This window comes from Scyliorhinus torazame, chromosome 5 (genome assembly GCF_047496885.1).
Source record: "Scyliorhinus torazame isolate Kashiwa2021f chromosome 5, sScyTor2.1, whole genome shotgun sequence".
In the NCBI taxonomy this organism is placed as follows: Eukaryota; Metazoa; Chordata; class Chondrichthyes; order Carcharhiniformes; family Scyliorhinidae; genus Scyliorhinus; species Scyliorhinus torazame.
Window position 1 is genome coordinate 187215366 of NC_092711.1, and position 16726 is coordinate 187232091.

The 16726-nt window shown below is 46.2% G+C and overlaps 1 protein-coding gene across 2 annotated transcripts; it reads left to right on the forward strand.

Annotated features, from left to right (window-relative positions):
- Positions 1 to 277: 277 nt before the first annotated feature.
- Positions 278 to 6912, forward strand: LOC140420805 (uncharacterized). Of its 2 annotated transcripts, none has more exons than XM_072504853.1 (2): positions 278 to 325; positions 5631 to 6912. In XM_072504853.1, exon 2 carries the CDS (start codon positions 5748 to 5750, stop codon positions 6783 to 6785), a length of 1038 nt encoding a protein of 345 aa, XP_072360954.1. In that variant the 5' UTR covers positions 278 to 325; positions 5631 to 5747; the 3' UTR covers positions 6786 to 6912. The 2 variants fall into 2 exon arrangements, with proteins under 2 accessions (XP_072360954.1, XP_072360953.1); XM_072504852.1 differs by lacking the exon at positions 278 to 325 and adding an exon at positions 334 to 693.
- The last annotated feature ends 9814 nt before the right edge of the window (positions 6913 to 16726 follow it).

Consider the following 16726-nt stretch of genomic DNA (forward strand, 5'->3'; position numbering starts at 1 on the left):
TCCCTGCCGCTGCAGGGCTAACCACCCCACTTGGGAACAACATTTTGTGGAAGGACAAATCAGCTGAAAACCTAGTGGTCTGTTGCTCAGGATTGCCGCAGAATAAAGATTTATCTCAAGCTTTGAAACCTAACCCAGACCAAATGGGACAATATTCATGGTTTTCCATTAGATTCTGAACACCCGTTCGCCTCCCTTCTGATGATTGCCTGACACCTCACAGTGCCCGGCTGATTGGCGGTAGCTCACGGCCAATAGGAAGAGAGGAATCGAGAGGTGGAGCTCTGCTGGGAATGGAGCGTGCGCAGTTTAAGTAATGGCGCTGGTGAGGGTTTTTCTTATTTGATGTTCAATCGGTAAATGGAGAAAATAGTGGGGCAGAGGCAGGGGTGGATCCGGCGGGTGCGCGTGGAGGCTTCGTAAACATGTTTTGTAAATCGAAAAACCGGAAAACGAAGTTATCGGTCCCTTGTTTGCACCGAACGCGGCTGGGTCTTTATCCAAGTTACTGACCTGGATTAATAGCCGCCATTTTTGCTGCTGGCAAAGTGCAAACGGCGCAGGCGTGGCAGCCATGTTTATTGGGACACTATTCAATCTTTTCAATGACAATGGAAACAACTTGTCCATCAAACTGCTTCACACTGAGTTACAGTGTCATATTGATGAGGCAGAACAACGAGAAATGTCGAAGTCAGTGAGAATAATTTGTATTTATATTGTAACTTTAACAGAATAAATCTTTCAATGTCAATTTAATGTACCTTAAAGGAGGAAAGAGAGGTGGAGAGGTTTAAATCAGAAATTCCAGAGTTTGTGGCCCAGGCAAATGATAGAACGGTTAAAATCAGAGAATCAGAATGAAAATCATAGAAATTCCCACAGTACAGAAGGAGGCCATTTGGTCCATTGAGTCTGCATCGCTCCTCTGAAAGTGCACCTTACCTCCGATCACTCAACCGTCCTATCCCTGTCACCCTATAACCTCAGCTAACCTAATCCTTTGCCACTAAGAGGCAATTTAGAATGACTAATCCACCTAACCTGCACATGGGCAGCACGGTAGCATTGTGGATAGCACAATTGCTTCACAGCTCCAGGGTCCCAGGTTCGATTCCGGCTTGGGTCACTGTGCGGAGTCTGCACATCCTCCCCGTGTGTGCATGGGTTTCCTCCGGGTGCTCTGGTTTCCTCCCACAGTCCAAAGATGTGCAGGTTAGGTGGATTGGCCATGATAAATTGCCCTTGGTGTCCAAAATTGCCCTTAGTGTTGGGTGGGGTTACTGGGTTATGGGGATAGGGTGGAGGTGTTGACCTTGGGTAGGATGCTCTTTCCAAGAGCCGGTGCAGACTCAATGGGCCGAATGGCCTCCTTCTGCACTGTAAATTCTATGATAATCGTTGGACTGTGGGAGGAAACCTGAGCACCCGGACAAAATGCACGCAGACACAGGGAGAACATGCAAATTCCACGCAGTCATCTAAGGCCGGAATTGAGCCCGGGTCCCTGGTGCAGAATGAAGATTTATCTCAAGCTTTGAAAACAGCTCAATCAGAATCCTAGCCCAAACCGAATAGGATGGTTTCCTATTGTTTCCCATTGGATTCTGAACACCCAGATCACTGTGTGGAGTTTGCACATTCTCCCTGTGTCTGCATGGGTCTCACCCCCATAACTCAAAAATGTGCAGGGTAGGTGGATTGGCCATGCTAAGTTGCCCCTTAATTGGAAAATTTAAAAAGGTCTAGAGGTAATAAAGGAATAGATGAGAGATTCAGCAGCGGATGAGACTGGGGTGGGATCGGGCAATATTGCTGAAGTGGAAATAGGTGGTCTTGGTGATGATATGTGGGTGTAAGCTCATCTCTTGGTCAAATATGCTACCAAAGTATTGAACAGTCTAGTTCAATCTCGGAGAGTTGGGGGGAAAGGGATAGAATTGCTGCCTCAGGAATACAGTTTGTAGCAGGGTCTGAAGACAATTGCTTCAGTCTTCTATTAATAATAATCTTTAGTGGTGTCACAAGTAGGCTTACTTTAATTACAATGAGGTTACTGTGAAAACTCCTAGTCGCCACGTTACGGCACCTGTTCAGTTACACTGAGGGAGAATTCAAAATGTCTAATTCATCAACGAGAGGGCAGCATGGTGGCCTAGTGGTTAGCACTGCTGTCTCAGGCCACCAAGGACCTGCGTTCAATCCAGGCCCCGGGTCACTGTTCGTGTGAAGTTTGCACATTATCTCCGTGCATGCTTGGGTCTCACGCCCACAAGCCAAAAAGATGTGCAGGTTGGTGGATTGCTCATGTTAAATTGCACTTTAATTGAGCAAAAAGTATTTTTTATTTATTTATAAGAAAAATCACATAACAAGCACATCCTTTTGGGACTGTGGGGGGGGGAAACGAAGCACCCGGAGGAAACCCAAGCAGACACAGGGAGAATGTGCAGACTCCGCACACACACTGACCCAAGCCGGAAATCAAACCCGTGTCCCTGGCGCTGTGAAGCAACAGTGCTAACCGCTGTGCTACCGTGCTGAATGAACTCAGACAAGACCCCAACAGTGCCTCGCAAACTAGACCGAAACCCCAATATTTTAGTTTGTTTTCAGACTGTGCGGAAAGAATGGTTCGTGACCGGAGTGATTGCCTAAAAAAGGGACTTTGCTATTTCTAAAACAAAATGTTATTATAAATCCAATATTAAACATTTAACTTTACACCAGAAAAGAACAGCTTACAATTACCCCTTAACACAATTATATAATTTCTCACTAGACAACAAGAAAGAAACATATAGCTCTTAATCCATTTTAAAATTAGCAGGGCATGGAATAATACTTGCGGTACACAACAGATTCTGGTTCTGGTTAGAACCCCTTCAGACACTGACTGAACGTCTTCAAATAGCATGCTTCAGCTGGGTTGTTTCAGCCTCTTCCTTGTCTTCAGACAAAACTATATTGTCAAATATTATTTCCTCCTGAGAAAGAAAACTGCCTTCACTTGTGGTCTGAAGAAAAAACAGGGTTGCCAGATCTGAAATCAGACTTCAGTTCCAAAAGCCTTTCTCCGAAAACCCTGTATTACTAATAGCTTTCTCCAAAACTGCCTCTCTCCACAGCTTCTCAAAATTTCTCTCTGCCTTCCTTAACTCTACCCAACAATTATCTCATCTCCCCAATCGAAAAACCAAATTAAGCCTGCAGTCTGCAAAGGCACATTAACTTTCCAGGGATCTCCCCGGTCCATTAGCCCAGATTGAAAAACACGTTCCTTGATCAATTCCACCTTCTGTTTCCTAGAAGCAAAACAAAAACCTTTTTAAAAAAATTTAGAGTACCCAATTATTTTTTTTTCCAATTAAGGAACAATTTAGCGTGGCCAATCCACCTAACCTGCACACCTTTGGGATGTGGGGGTGAAACCCATGCAGACAAAGGGAGAATGTGCAAACTCCACACGGACAGTGACCCAGGGCCAGGATTCAAACCCGGGTCCTCAGCGCTGCAGACCCAGTGCTATCCACTGCGCCACATGCCGCCCTTCAAAAATCTTTTTAAAACACACTAAACCCCCAGGCTTTTAACTCTTGTCCCAATATTTAGAGGCCAATATTCCTAAATTGTTCCAGTTGTCACACTTCCCAATATTTAAATGGAGGAAATTTCAGCTCATCCAGTACATGATGTCAACCAAGTCAGGACGGTGTGTGACTTGGAGGGGAGTTTAGCGGTGATGGTGTCCATTTATACCTTCTCACCTGGTCTTTTGAGTTGCTGGAGGTTCTGGGTTTCAGAGATTCTGTGAAAATTCTGGTTGTGTTGCAGATACATGAAATCTATCTCCTTTACACCCTGCCACAGCTAGCTCTCTCCCTCTCTATTTGTTCTGAGTCATAGAGTCATACAGTACAGAATAAGCACTTTGATCCATACAGTCTGCATTGACAAAACTATTCTAAATCAACACCATCCCACTTCATAGAATCCCGACAGTGCAGAAGGAGGCCATTCGGCCCATTGAGTCCGCACCGACCCTCTGAAAAAGCACCCCACATAGGCCCAATCCCCAACCCTATCCCCGTAACCTCACCTAGGGGCAATTTAGCATTGCCAATCCACCTAACATGCACATTTTTGGACTATGGGAGGAAGCTGGAGCACCCGGAGGAAACCCACGCAGGCACAGGGAGAACGTGCAAACTCCACACAGTCACTCAAGGTTCAAATAGAACCCAGGTCTCTGGCATTGTGAGGCAGCAGTGTTAACCACTGTGCCTATGTCCCAGCACATGGCCCATAATTTGAAAATTATGACATTTCAAGTGCTCGTCATGCACATAACTTTTAACGGTTGTGAGGTTTCCCACCTCAACTACCCATCCCGGCATTGTATTCCAGACTCCCACCACCTTCTGGGTGAAAAATGTTTTCCTCAAATTCCCTCTGAATCTCCTGGTCCTCGCCATAAAGCATTATTGACCCTTCAACTCAGGGGAACAGCTGCTTCCTATCTACCTTGCCCCTCATAATCATGTACACCTCAATCAGATCCATTCTTAGCCTTCGCTGCTCGAAAAAAAACAGCCCAAGGCGATCCAGCCTCTCTTCATTGCTCAAATGCTCCATTCCAGGTAACATCCTGATGAATCTCCTCTGCACCCTCTCCAGTGCAGTCACATCCTTCCTGTTGTGAGACAACCAGCAGTACTCCAGCTGTGGTCTAACCAAAGTTTTGTCCAGCTCCAACATAACCTCCCTGCTCTTAAAACCAATGCCATAACTGAAAAACATAAGTGTCCTATATGCCTCTTAACTACCCTATTAACCTGTGGCGACTCGGGGATTTTCACAGTAACCTCATTGCAATGTTAATGTAAACCCACTTGTGATAATAAAGATTATTATTATTTCCTTTTTGAACATCCCCACCCCCCTCCCCACTGCTCTGCTGTAGATTTTCCCACAAGAAGCTACATTGCCATATCCTGCCTTATTTTAACAAAATCTGCCATCTCCCAATCCAAAACTGTTTTTTGCAGATCATCTTTTTCCTTTTCCATAACAAAGTTAATCATGGTCGCCTTCGCTAAAATGCTCCCCCACTGCCACCTCAAACAAGTGTCCCGCTTCATTCCCCAGAATTAGATCCAGCACTGTGCAATCCCTTGTTGGACCTTCTACATACTGACATAAAAAGCTCCCATGAGTCTATTTTAAGAAATCCTCCTTTCTAAACCCTTTACACTATGACTATCCCAATTAATCTTGGGGAAGTTGAAACCTCGTTATATAATTACCCTATTATTGTTATTATTTTCACAGACCTCAGTGAATTGTCTACATATCTGCTGCTCTATTGCTCACTGACTGTTTGGGGGTCTATAATACACTCCCAGCAATGTGAATGCCCCCTTGTTATTTTCATGAGATGCCAAACACTTGCATAGGATCAGATTGGGTCCCTCACCTGAGGAACATTCGTGAAACATATCGGTGCTTGTTACAATCCAGCAGCTTACAAAATCACTTTTGCAAGTGCCAGATTCATTCAGCTCAATTTCACAACCTGCCTTTGTGTTTTTGTGGGTTCTCTCTCACTCCCTTTTTTCTGTTTTAATCAGTTTCACAGGGTTTCAGAAGAGGGGGGTTTGCAGTAGGGAAACTGAAACCCAACATCACATCAGGATCTGACAGAATTGACCAATTTATCGTGACCTGAGTATCATCGGATTTTGAATATGGAAGGAAAAAGCACTGTTCACAGTGGGGGGAAACCGTTCTCATGTTCTGTGTGTGGACGAGGCTTCAGCCGATCATCTGACCTGTCAAGACATAAATGCAGTCAGAATGCGGAAAAGCTGTGGAAATGTGGGGACTGTGGGAAAGGATTTAATTTTCCAATTCAGCTCGAGGTTCATCAGCGCATTCACACTGGGGAGAAACCGTTCATCTGCTCCACATGTGGAAAGGGATTCACCCGGTTATACCACTTAATAACACACCAGCGAATTCACACCGGGGAGAGACCGTTCACCTGCTCCAAGTGTGGGAAGCGATTCACTCAGTCATCCAACATGCAGACACACCAGCTAATTCATACTGGGGAGAGGTGTTTTAAATGTGCAGACTGTGAAAAGTGCTTTAAAAGTTCAGGGGAACTGATATATCATCAACGTGTTCACACTGATGAGAGACCGTTCAAGTGCTCTCACTGTGGGACTGGCTTCATACGATCATCGCAACTCTCTGAACACCAGCTGACTCACACTGGCGAGAAGCTGTTCATCTGCTCCGAATGTGGGAAGGGATTTAATCGCTCTTCCAACCTACAGACACACCAGCGGGTTCACACTGGAGAGAGACCCTTCACCTGCTCTGAGTGTGGGAAAGGATTCACTCAGTTATCCAGCCTGCTGCGACACCAGCAGGTTCACACTGCCGAGAGACCTTTTAAGTGCTCAGACTGTGGCAATTGTTACAAAAGTTCCGGGGACTTGATGTACCATCAACGTGTTCACACCGATGAGAGACCGTTCAAGTGCTCCCTCTGTGGAACAGGGTTCAGGCGATCAAATGACCTCACTGACCACAAGCGAATTCACACAGGGGAGAGACCTTTCACCTGCTCCAAGTGTGGAAAGGGATTCACTCAGTCATCCAACCTGCATACACACCAGAGAGTTCACACCGGGGAGAGACCATTCACCTGCTCCAAGTGTGGAAAGGGATTCACTCAGTCATCCCACCTGATGACACACCAGAGAGTTCACAAGTAAATACTATTAGATTGTGCTGTTTAGCACATTCAGGACTGAACCATGTTTATTGGGGTCTGTTTCTGCTGGTGTTAGTGTCCAGTTATAATATTCTGGATACAATTCAAATAAACAGCTTGGTGTTAAATACAGTGTGGTGAAGCTTTTTAATATCTTTAGATATCTTTTTTAATGCCTCCCCCTCTCCCCGCCTCCTTCATCCGCACCGCCAACAAGAAATGTGAGAAGTTCCTGGAGCTTCTTTGTCACTAAGATTGAGGCAATCCGATCAGCTGTCTCTGCTGCTTCCCTCCCTTCCAATTGCCCACCGAGACAATGTCTTGAGTTCAGACTTGGCTGAGTCATGAGTCATAAATCTATGCCCCCCTGGTCATTGATCCCTCCACCAAGGGGAAACATTTCTTCCTATCTACTCTATCTATGCCCCTCATAATTTTATGCATCTTAATCATGACCCCCCTCATTCTTCTCTGATCCAAGGAAAACAATCAAGTGTCTCCAATCTTTCTTCATAACTAAAACTGCAGCCCAGGCAACATCCTGGTAAATCTCCTCTGTACCCTTTCCAGTGCTATCACATCCCTCCTAAAATGTGGATTCTAGAACTTCACACAATACTCTAGCTGTAGCCAAACCAACAGTTCCAGCATAACCTCCCTCCTCTTAAACTCTATGCCTCGGCTAATAAAGGCACGTATACCATATGCCTTCTTAACCACTGTATCCACCAGCTCTGGTATCTTAAGGGATCTGCCCAAGTGCAGCTCCTCACACTTATCCAGATTGAATTTTCCACTGATTAGTCCATCTGACCAGCCTGTCTATAGTCTATATCCTCCTGTAATTGAAGTCTGTCCTCCTCACTATTTACCACCCCACCAATTTACGTATCATCCGCAAACTTACTGATCAATCCTGCTACATTAATATCTAAATCATTTATATAAACCACAAACAATAAAGGCCCCAACACTGATCCCTGCAGGATCCCACTTGATACTGGCTTCCAGTCAAAAAAAAAAACCCTCGACCATCACCCTCTGCTTCCTGCCGCTCAGCCATCTTTGGATCCAATTTGACAAATTTCCTTGGATCCCATGGGCTCTTATCTTCGCTATCTGTCTGCACTGTGGGATCGTATCAAATGCCTTGCTGAGATCCAAGTAGACTTTGTCAAGTGCATTTTCTTCATCAACATACCTGGTCACCTCTTCGAAAAAGTCAATCAGTTTGGTCAGACCTAACCACCCCTTAACAAAACCATGCTGATTGTTCTTGATTAATCCCTGACTCTCCAAATGCAGATTAATTATGTTAATTCGTCCACACACAGAATTGCTTCCAATAGATTCCCCACCACTAAGGTTAGAATGATTGGCCTGTAGTTTCCTCGTTTATCCCTTTCTCCTTTCTTGAATAATGGTACCACGTCGGCTATCCAACAGTCCTCCATCACCTCTCCTGTGGACAGACAAGATTTTAAAATGATTGCCATGGCTCCTGCTATTTCCTCCCTTGCCTCTCTCAACAACTTGGGATACGTTGCATCTGGGTCTGGAGATTTGTTTACTTTTAAGCCTGCCAGACTAATTTCTTTAATTTTATCACAATTCTTCTTCCTAATTTCCATACACACGTCAGCCCTTTCACTAGTGAACATCGAAACAAAGTATTCATTTAGAACTCTACCTACAAGTATTCTACAGTATGGGCCCTACTCATTTCCCTAGTTATCCTTTTCCCCTTAATCCACTTGTAAAACAATTTACGATTTTCCTTTATTTTACCTGCCAGTATCCTTTCAAGTCCTGTTTTTGCTCTCCTAATTTCCTTTTTAAGTTCCCTCTTGCGCAGAGGGGGTGGGGGCACGGTAGCACAGTGGTTAGCACAGCTGCTTCACAGCTCCAGGGTCCCAGGTTCGATTCTCGGCTTGGGTCACTGTCTGTGCGGAGTCTGCACGTTCGCCCCGTGTCTGTGTGGGGAGGGCTGCATGGTGGTGCAGTGGGTTAGCCCTTTTGCCTCACGGCGCCGAGGTCCCAGGTTCGATCCCGGCTATGGGTCACTGTCTGTGTGGAGTTTACACATTCTCCCCATGTCTGCGTGGGTTTCGCCCCCACAACCCAAAGATGTGCAGGCTAGGTGGATTGGCCACACTAAATTGCCCCGGAATTGGAAAAAATGAATTGGGCACTCTAGATTTAATATTTTAAAAAATATATATATATCTTAAACCTTTCCCCCTTAGGAACAAAAAGTGTCTGGGTGGGATTCCTCCGGGGCTCCGGGTTTCCTCCCACAGTCCAAATATGTGCAGGTTAGGTGGATTGTCCATGCTAAATTGCCCTGAGGTTAGGTGGGGTTACTGGATTACGGGGATAGGATAGAATTGAGAGCTTAAGAAACTGTGCAGACGCAATGGGTCAAGTGGCATCCTTCTGCACTGTAAATACTATGAAAACATTCTACACACCTCGAGGGTTTCTGCTGTTCTGAGCCCTCAATATCTTCCATAAGCCTCCATTTTTCTCCTTATCCAATGCTGTATATGCCTTGATATCGAGGGTTCACTGGATTTGTTGGTCGCACGCTTTGCTTGATTGGAACATGTTGGCCCTGTACTCTCCCTATTTCCTTCTTGAATTCATCCCATTGTTCTGTCACAGATTTATCTGAAACTATTTGCTCCCAGTACACACTGGCCAAATCATATTGATCTTATTTAAATCGGCCTTCCCCCAGTTTAGAACTTTGATCTCAGGCCCATCCTTGTCCTTTTCCAAAACATTCTTGACTCTAACAGAGTTATGATCACTGTCTGCAAAATACTCCCCCACTGATACATCAACCACTTGCCCAGCTTTGTCACTGAAAATTAAGTCTAGAACCGCCCCCCTCTCTTGTAGGTTCTTCTTCGTGCTGGCTTAAAACGTTCTTCTGGATGCATTTTAAGAATTCAATTCACTCTAAACCTTTCACACTATGGTTACCCCATTTAATATTGGGAAAGTTCAAATCCCCACTATCACAACCCTATTACTTTTACACTTCTCTAAAATTTGCTGACATATCTGCTCTTCTATTTCTCTCAGACTGTTAAGGGGCCTAGAGAACACTCCTAGCAATGTGATTGCTCCTTTTTCGTTTTTAGGTTCTACCCAGTTGAAGAGCCTGCTAAGATGTTGCCTCTCCTTACAACTGTAATTGACTCCTTGAGTACAATTACGACACCCATACGACCATAAGACATCGGAGCAGAATTAGGCCACTCGGCACATCAAATCTGCTCCGCCATTCAATCATGGCTGATATTTTCTCATCCCCATTCTCCTACCTTCTCCCCATAACTCCGATCACCTTATTAATCAAGAATCTATCTATTTCTGTCTTAAAGACACTCAGTGATTTGGCCTCCACAGCCTCCTGCGGCAAAGAGTTCCACCACCCTCTGGCTGAAGAAATTCCTCCTCATCTCTGTTTTAAAGGATCGTCCCTTTAGTCTGAGATGGTGTCCTCTGGTTCTAGTTTTTCCTACAAGTGGAAACATCCTCTCTGCGTCCACTCTATCCAGGCCTCGCAGTATCCTATAAGTTTCAATACTTTCTCTGTCTGTTAGCTTTGACAGAGAGTCATCGGACTCAAAATGTTAGTTCTTTTCTCTCCCTACAGATGCTGCCAGACCTGCTGAGTTTTCCAGCATTTTCTCTTCTGTCCCTCTACAGATCTTTGTATCATTTGCAAACGTAGCAACAGTGCCTTCAGTTCCTTCTTCCAGATCATTAATGTATATTGTGAAAAGTTGTGGTCACACACCAACCCCTGAGGTACACCACTAGTCACCGGCTGCCATCCTGAAAAAGACCCCTTTATCCCCACTCTCTGCCTTCTGCCCGTCAGCCAATCTTCTATCCATGCCAGGATCTTACCCTTAACACCATGGGCTTTTAACTTATTTAACAGTCGATGCGGCACTTTGTCAAAGATCTTCTGGAAATCTAAATAAATCACACCTCTAGTTCTCTTTTATCTAACTTCCTTGTTATCTCCTGAAAGAACTCTACAGATTTGTCAGACACGACCTCCCTTTGACAAAGCCGTGCTGACTCAGTCCTATTTTACCATACACTTTCAAGTACTTCGCGATTTCATCTTTAATAACAGACTCTAAAATCTTCCCGATGACCAAAGTCAAGCCAACCGGCCTATAATTTTCCGACTTCTGCCTCCCTCCCTTCTTAAACAGTGGTGTTACATTACCACCTTCCGGTCCCATGGGACCTTTCCTGCCTCCAGTGATTCCTGAAAGATCATCACCAATGCCTCCACAATTTCCTCAGCTATCTCTTTTAGGACCCTGGGGTATAGTCCATCCGGTCCAGGTGACTTATCCACCTTCAGACCTTTCAGTTTCCCCAGAACCTTCTCCTTAGTAATGGTCACTGCACTGACCTCTGCGCCATGATTCTCCTGGAGCTCTGGCATCCCACTGGTGTATTCCACCGTGAAGACTGATGCAAAGTAACTATTCAATTTGTCTGCCATTTCTTTGTTTCCTATTAGTACTTCTCCAGCCACATTTTCTCGTGGTCCAATGCCTCGCTCTTACCCTTTATATATTGTAAAAAAAACTCTTCCTATCTTCCTTTATATTACTAGCTAGCTTGCACTCATACTTCATCTTCTCCTCCCTTATTGCATTTTTAGTTGTCCTCTGCTCGCTTTTAAAGGCTTTCCAATCCTCTGGCTTCTCACTAATCCTCGCCACTTCGTGTGCTTTTTCTTTTAGTTTTTATGCTGTCCTTGACATCCCTCGTCAGCCATGGATGCCTTGTTCTCCCCTTAGCATGTTTCCTCCTTGGGATGAATTTCTGTTGTGCCTCCCGAATAACCCCCAGAAACTCCTGCCACTGCTGTTCCACTGTCTTCCATGCTAGGCTCCTTTTCCTCTCAACTCTGATCAGTTCCTCCCTCATGTCTTTGTGGTTAATTGAAATACCGTTACTCCCTCTCAAACTGCAGGTTAAATTCTATCATATTGTGGTCACTGCTCCCTAAGGGTTACTTCACCTTAAGTTCCCTAATCAAGTGAAATGAAATGAAATGAAAATCCTTATTGTCACAAGTAGGCTTCAAATGAAGTTACTGTGAAAAGCCGCTAGTCGCCACATTCCGGCGCCTGTTCGGGGAGGCTGGTACGGGAATTGAACCCACGCTGCTGGCCTGCCTTGGTCTGCTTTAAAAGCCAGGTATTTAGCCCAGTGTGTTAAGTCTGCATCATTACACATCACCAAATCCAGAGTTGCCTGTTCATTAGTAGGCTCTGTCACAAGCTGCTCCAAAAAAACATCTCTTAGACATTCCACAAATTCGTTTTCTTGGGATCCACTACCAACCTGATTTTCCCAGTCCCCCATGATTATTATAATATTGCCTTTTTTACATGCCTTTTCTATCTCCTGATTTATTTTCTGACCCACATCCTGACTACAGCTAGGGGGCCTGTACATATCTCCCATCAGGGTCTTTTTACCTTTGCAATTCCTCAACTCTACCCACAGAGATTCTATGCCTTCTGGTCCTATATCGCTCCTTGCTATCGATTTAACTTAATTCCTTACTAACAATGCAACCCCGCCCCCTTTGCCCATCTGCCTGTCCTTTCGATAGGACATATATCCTTGAATATTTAGATCACAGCCCTGATCCCCTTGCAGCCACGTCTCTGTGATGCCCACAATATCATACCGGCCAATTTCAATGTGCGCATCAAGCTCATTTACCTTGTTCCATATACTGCGCGCATTTAGGTACAACACCTCAATCCTGCATTGACCACCTCCCTTTTCACACTCTCCTCAGTCACTGTACCCTGTACTGTGGCCCTTTTTGATTTTTGACTGTGGCTTCTCTGCCTTACACTTCCCCCCCTTACTGCTTTTTGTTTCTGGCCCTGTTTTACTTCCATCCAACTTCCTGCATCGGTTCCCATCCCCCTGCCACATTAGTTTAAACCCTCCCCAACAGCACTAGCAAACACCACCCCCCAGGACATCGGTTCCAGTCCTGCCCAAATGTACACCGTCCGGTTTTGCTGGTCACACCTCCCCAGAACCGGTTCCAATGCCTGCAGGAATTTGAATCCCTCCCTCTTGCACCGTCTCTCAAGCCACGCATTCATCCTATCTATCCTGACATTCCTACTCTGACTATCTCGTGGCACTGGTAGCAATCCGGAGATTACTATCTTTGAGGTCCTACTTCTTAGTTTAACTGAATTCAGCTTGTAGGACCTCATCCCATTTTTTACCTACATTGTTGGTACCTATGTGCACCACGACAGCTGGCTGTTCACCCTCCCCCCCCCCCCCCAGAATGTCCTGCAGCCGCTCCGAGACATCCTTGACCCGTGCACCAGGGAGGCAACATACCACCCTGGAGTCTCGATAGCGTCTGCAGAACCGCCTGTCTATTCACCTTATGACTGAGTCCCCTATCACTATCACCCTGACAATTAAATATGAAAATCACTTATTGTCACAAGTAGGCTTCAAATGAAGTTACTGTGAAAAGCCCCTAGTCGCCACATTCCGGCGCCTGTTCGGGGAGGCTGTTACGGGAATCGAACCGTGCTGCTGGCCTGCCTTGGTCTGCTTTCAAAGCCAGCGCCATTCTTCTTCCTGCCCTCCTGCGCAACAGAGCCTGCTACGATGCCATGAAACTGGCTGCTGCTGCCTTCCCCTGGTGAGCCTACTCCCTCAACAGTATCCAAACAGTATACCTGTTTTGCAGGGAGATGACCGCAGGGGACACCTGCACTGTCTTCCCACTGTTGCTCTGTTGGTCACCCATTTTCTATCTTCCTCATTAATTTTCACCTGCGGTGTGACTAACTCGCTAAACATGCTATCCACGACATCCTCAGCATCGCGGATGCTCCAAAGGGAGTCCATCCGCAGCCCCAGAGCCGTCAAGCGGCCTAACAGTAGCTGCAGCCGGACACACTTCTTGCACGTGAAGGAGCCTGGGTCAGTGGACGTGTCCCTGAACTCCCACATCGTACATGAGGAGCATCCTGGAGTTTCTTTTGTAACCAATGTTGCTCTGTTTCGGTCCCAACAGCGTCGCCAATACTGTGGGTATTTCTATTTATCTTAGTGAACCACAAGCCTTCCCTTAATATCGATCAAATGACCACACAACCAGTTAGTTAGTTCAAAAGATGGTTTATTTACATACACAAGAGTTATCTCAACATGCAAACACAATATCTACTATGAGTTAAACTACACCTATCAGCTACAATAACCTATACTTAACTTCAGGGTGACCGGCACTGTGCAAATGGATAAGCACTTTATCTGGATTTCACTTGCCTGGTTCGAAGAAAGTGACTCTGTCACTTTCTGACTGCTGGGCTCATCCGTCAGGTAGCGCTCGTTGGTCTTGAACTTAGCTGGCTGTTCCTGCTGCAATTGGGTTGGCACAGGCCAGATCCAAAAGAGACAGAACACATGGCTGTGTCCTCTTTTATCCCTCTGGGATTTCATGCTCTTTCGGACGGTCCTAACCTTGGACCCAATAGTTCAACAGGGCTCTGATCACTCTATTCGATTTCAGCCAATAAAGGGGCGGGTGCCTTGGTAGCTGGGTGGGTCCTTAGCGGTCATTGACCTTGGCAGTTGTGCTTTCTGAGTGAGGAGAGTGGCGCCGATCAGTCTGTGGCTGTACCGGTTGCTTGATTGGAGTTCAATTGTCCTGGGAAAATGGGCCATTAAAATGCAAACGAGCGGGGGTTTCAATCAGGTCTGGTTCCCTGTGTTTTAGATACACGTAGACTGTGTATCTGGCTGAGTCCTGGGTTGGCCATAATTCCCATGGTCCTTTGAAGGTGGCCATCTTAGATGGCTACACCATAGAAACGCCTGTGTTCCCCTTACAATTGAATCCCCTCCAACCAAAGCCGTGACATTCTTCCTCCTCCCCACGTGCAGCAGACCCACCCATGGTACCATGAGGTCGGCTGCAACTGCTTTCCCCTACATAATTTCCCCCAACAGTATCCAAAAGGGTATATTTGTTAGAAAGGGGGAGACTGCAGGGGATTCCTGCACTACCTTCCTCTCCTCTGCCTGGTGGTCACCCATGCTCTTTATGCCTGTTCAATCCTCACCGGCGGTGTGACCACCTCACTGAACATGTGATCCACAGTCTGCTCAGCATCACGGATGCTCCACAATGAACCCACCCTCAGTTCCAGCTCTGAAATGCAGTTAGCCAGTAACTGCAGTTGGACACACTTCCTGCACACGTGGTCACCAGAGACAACTGAAGCTTCCATGATTTGTCACTTAGTACAGGATGCATAGGTGTAAGCTCGCCTGCCAAGACTACCTTTAAGCCCTTATTTACTCCCTTTTAATGAAGAATTAAGCTAGATAAGAATACTATTTACATCTCCTTTATGCGAACTTCCCTTCCCTTACCATACCTTGTTTACTCTTATTATTTTATTATAATGAACCTGACTTACACTTATTGTGCTGTTTCTCAGTTATTCTCCTCCCCCAAAATAAACACTTTTTATACTCACAACTTTTTTTCATTTTTCTCTCATCTTCCCTCATGTCCTCACAAGTTTTCATCTTGTCCATGAAACCCACATCCTGCTCCATGGACCCTATTTCTATTAACCTGCTGATCGCCGAATTTCCCCATGTGCATTGATATTGTTCATGGTTCCCTCTCTCCTGGCACTATCTCTATCCCTCTCCTTCCAATCTGCCATCATATCCCCTCCTCAATAAAAACAACCTTTGACGCATTGTCATTGCTCAATCTCCATCCACCTTTTCCTCTCCAAAGTCCTGGTCACCTCCTAAATTCATGTCCATTTTTCCTGTAACTCCATATTTGAATCCTTCAGTAAGATTTCTCTCCATGTCCACGGAAGCACAGTGGGGGGTTGTATATTGGTTCAATACAGGGCAGGGGTTGGGCTATAGGGTGATGTTGGTTGGGGCAGGGAGGGGGGGGGAATTATTCTGCTGACGAGGGAGGGACCTGAGTTTGGGGATGGAGAGGAGGTCAGGGGTGTGGGCTGCCTGGAGGCGAGCAGTTGGCGGTGCGACGCATGGGTTGGGGGGGGCTCGCCCAGAAAGGGGGATGGCTGATCGGCGGGGGGGGCAGTGCCCCCCCCCCCCCCCCAGCCAGGCTAATCACCTGTAACGTTAGAGGGCTGAATGGGCCTGTCAAGCGGGCCTGTGTATTCGCGCATCTGAAGGGCTGGGACAGTCAGGTCTTCCATTCGGGCTGGACACCAAGACTAGAGGGGTGGCGATTTTAATTAATAAGTGGGTGCAATTCCAGGCGGGCAGTTATGTCATGGTGAGTGGTAAGCTGGAGGGAAGGAAGGTGGTATTGGTTAACGTCTATGCACCGAACTGGGACGATGTTGATTTCATTAGGAGGGTACTGGGGAAGATACCGGATCTGGACTCGCACAAGCTGGTGATGGAAGGAGATTTTAATACGGTTATCGACCCCGGCCTGGACTGTCGTGCTCGAGAATGGGGAAGGTGCCAGCGATGGCTAAGGAGTTTTTTAAAATTTATTTAGATTACCCAATTCATTTTTTCCAATTAAGGGCAATTTTGTGTGGTCAATCCACCTAGCCTGCACATCTTTGGGTTGTGGGGGCGAAACCCACGCAGACACGGGGAGAATGTGCAAACTCCACACGGACAATGACCCAGAGCTGGGATCGAACCTGGGACCTCGGCGCCGTGAGGCAGCAGTGCTACTCACTGCGCCACCATGCTGCCCCATGGCTAAGGAGTTGATAGGATTCATGGAGCAGATGGGGGGATCGACTCATGGAGGTTTAGACAGCGATGGTTAGGGAGTTTTCTTTCGACTCGCATGTACACAGAATGTATTCCTGGATC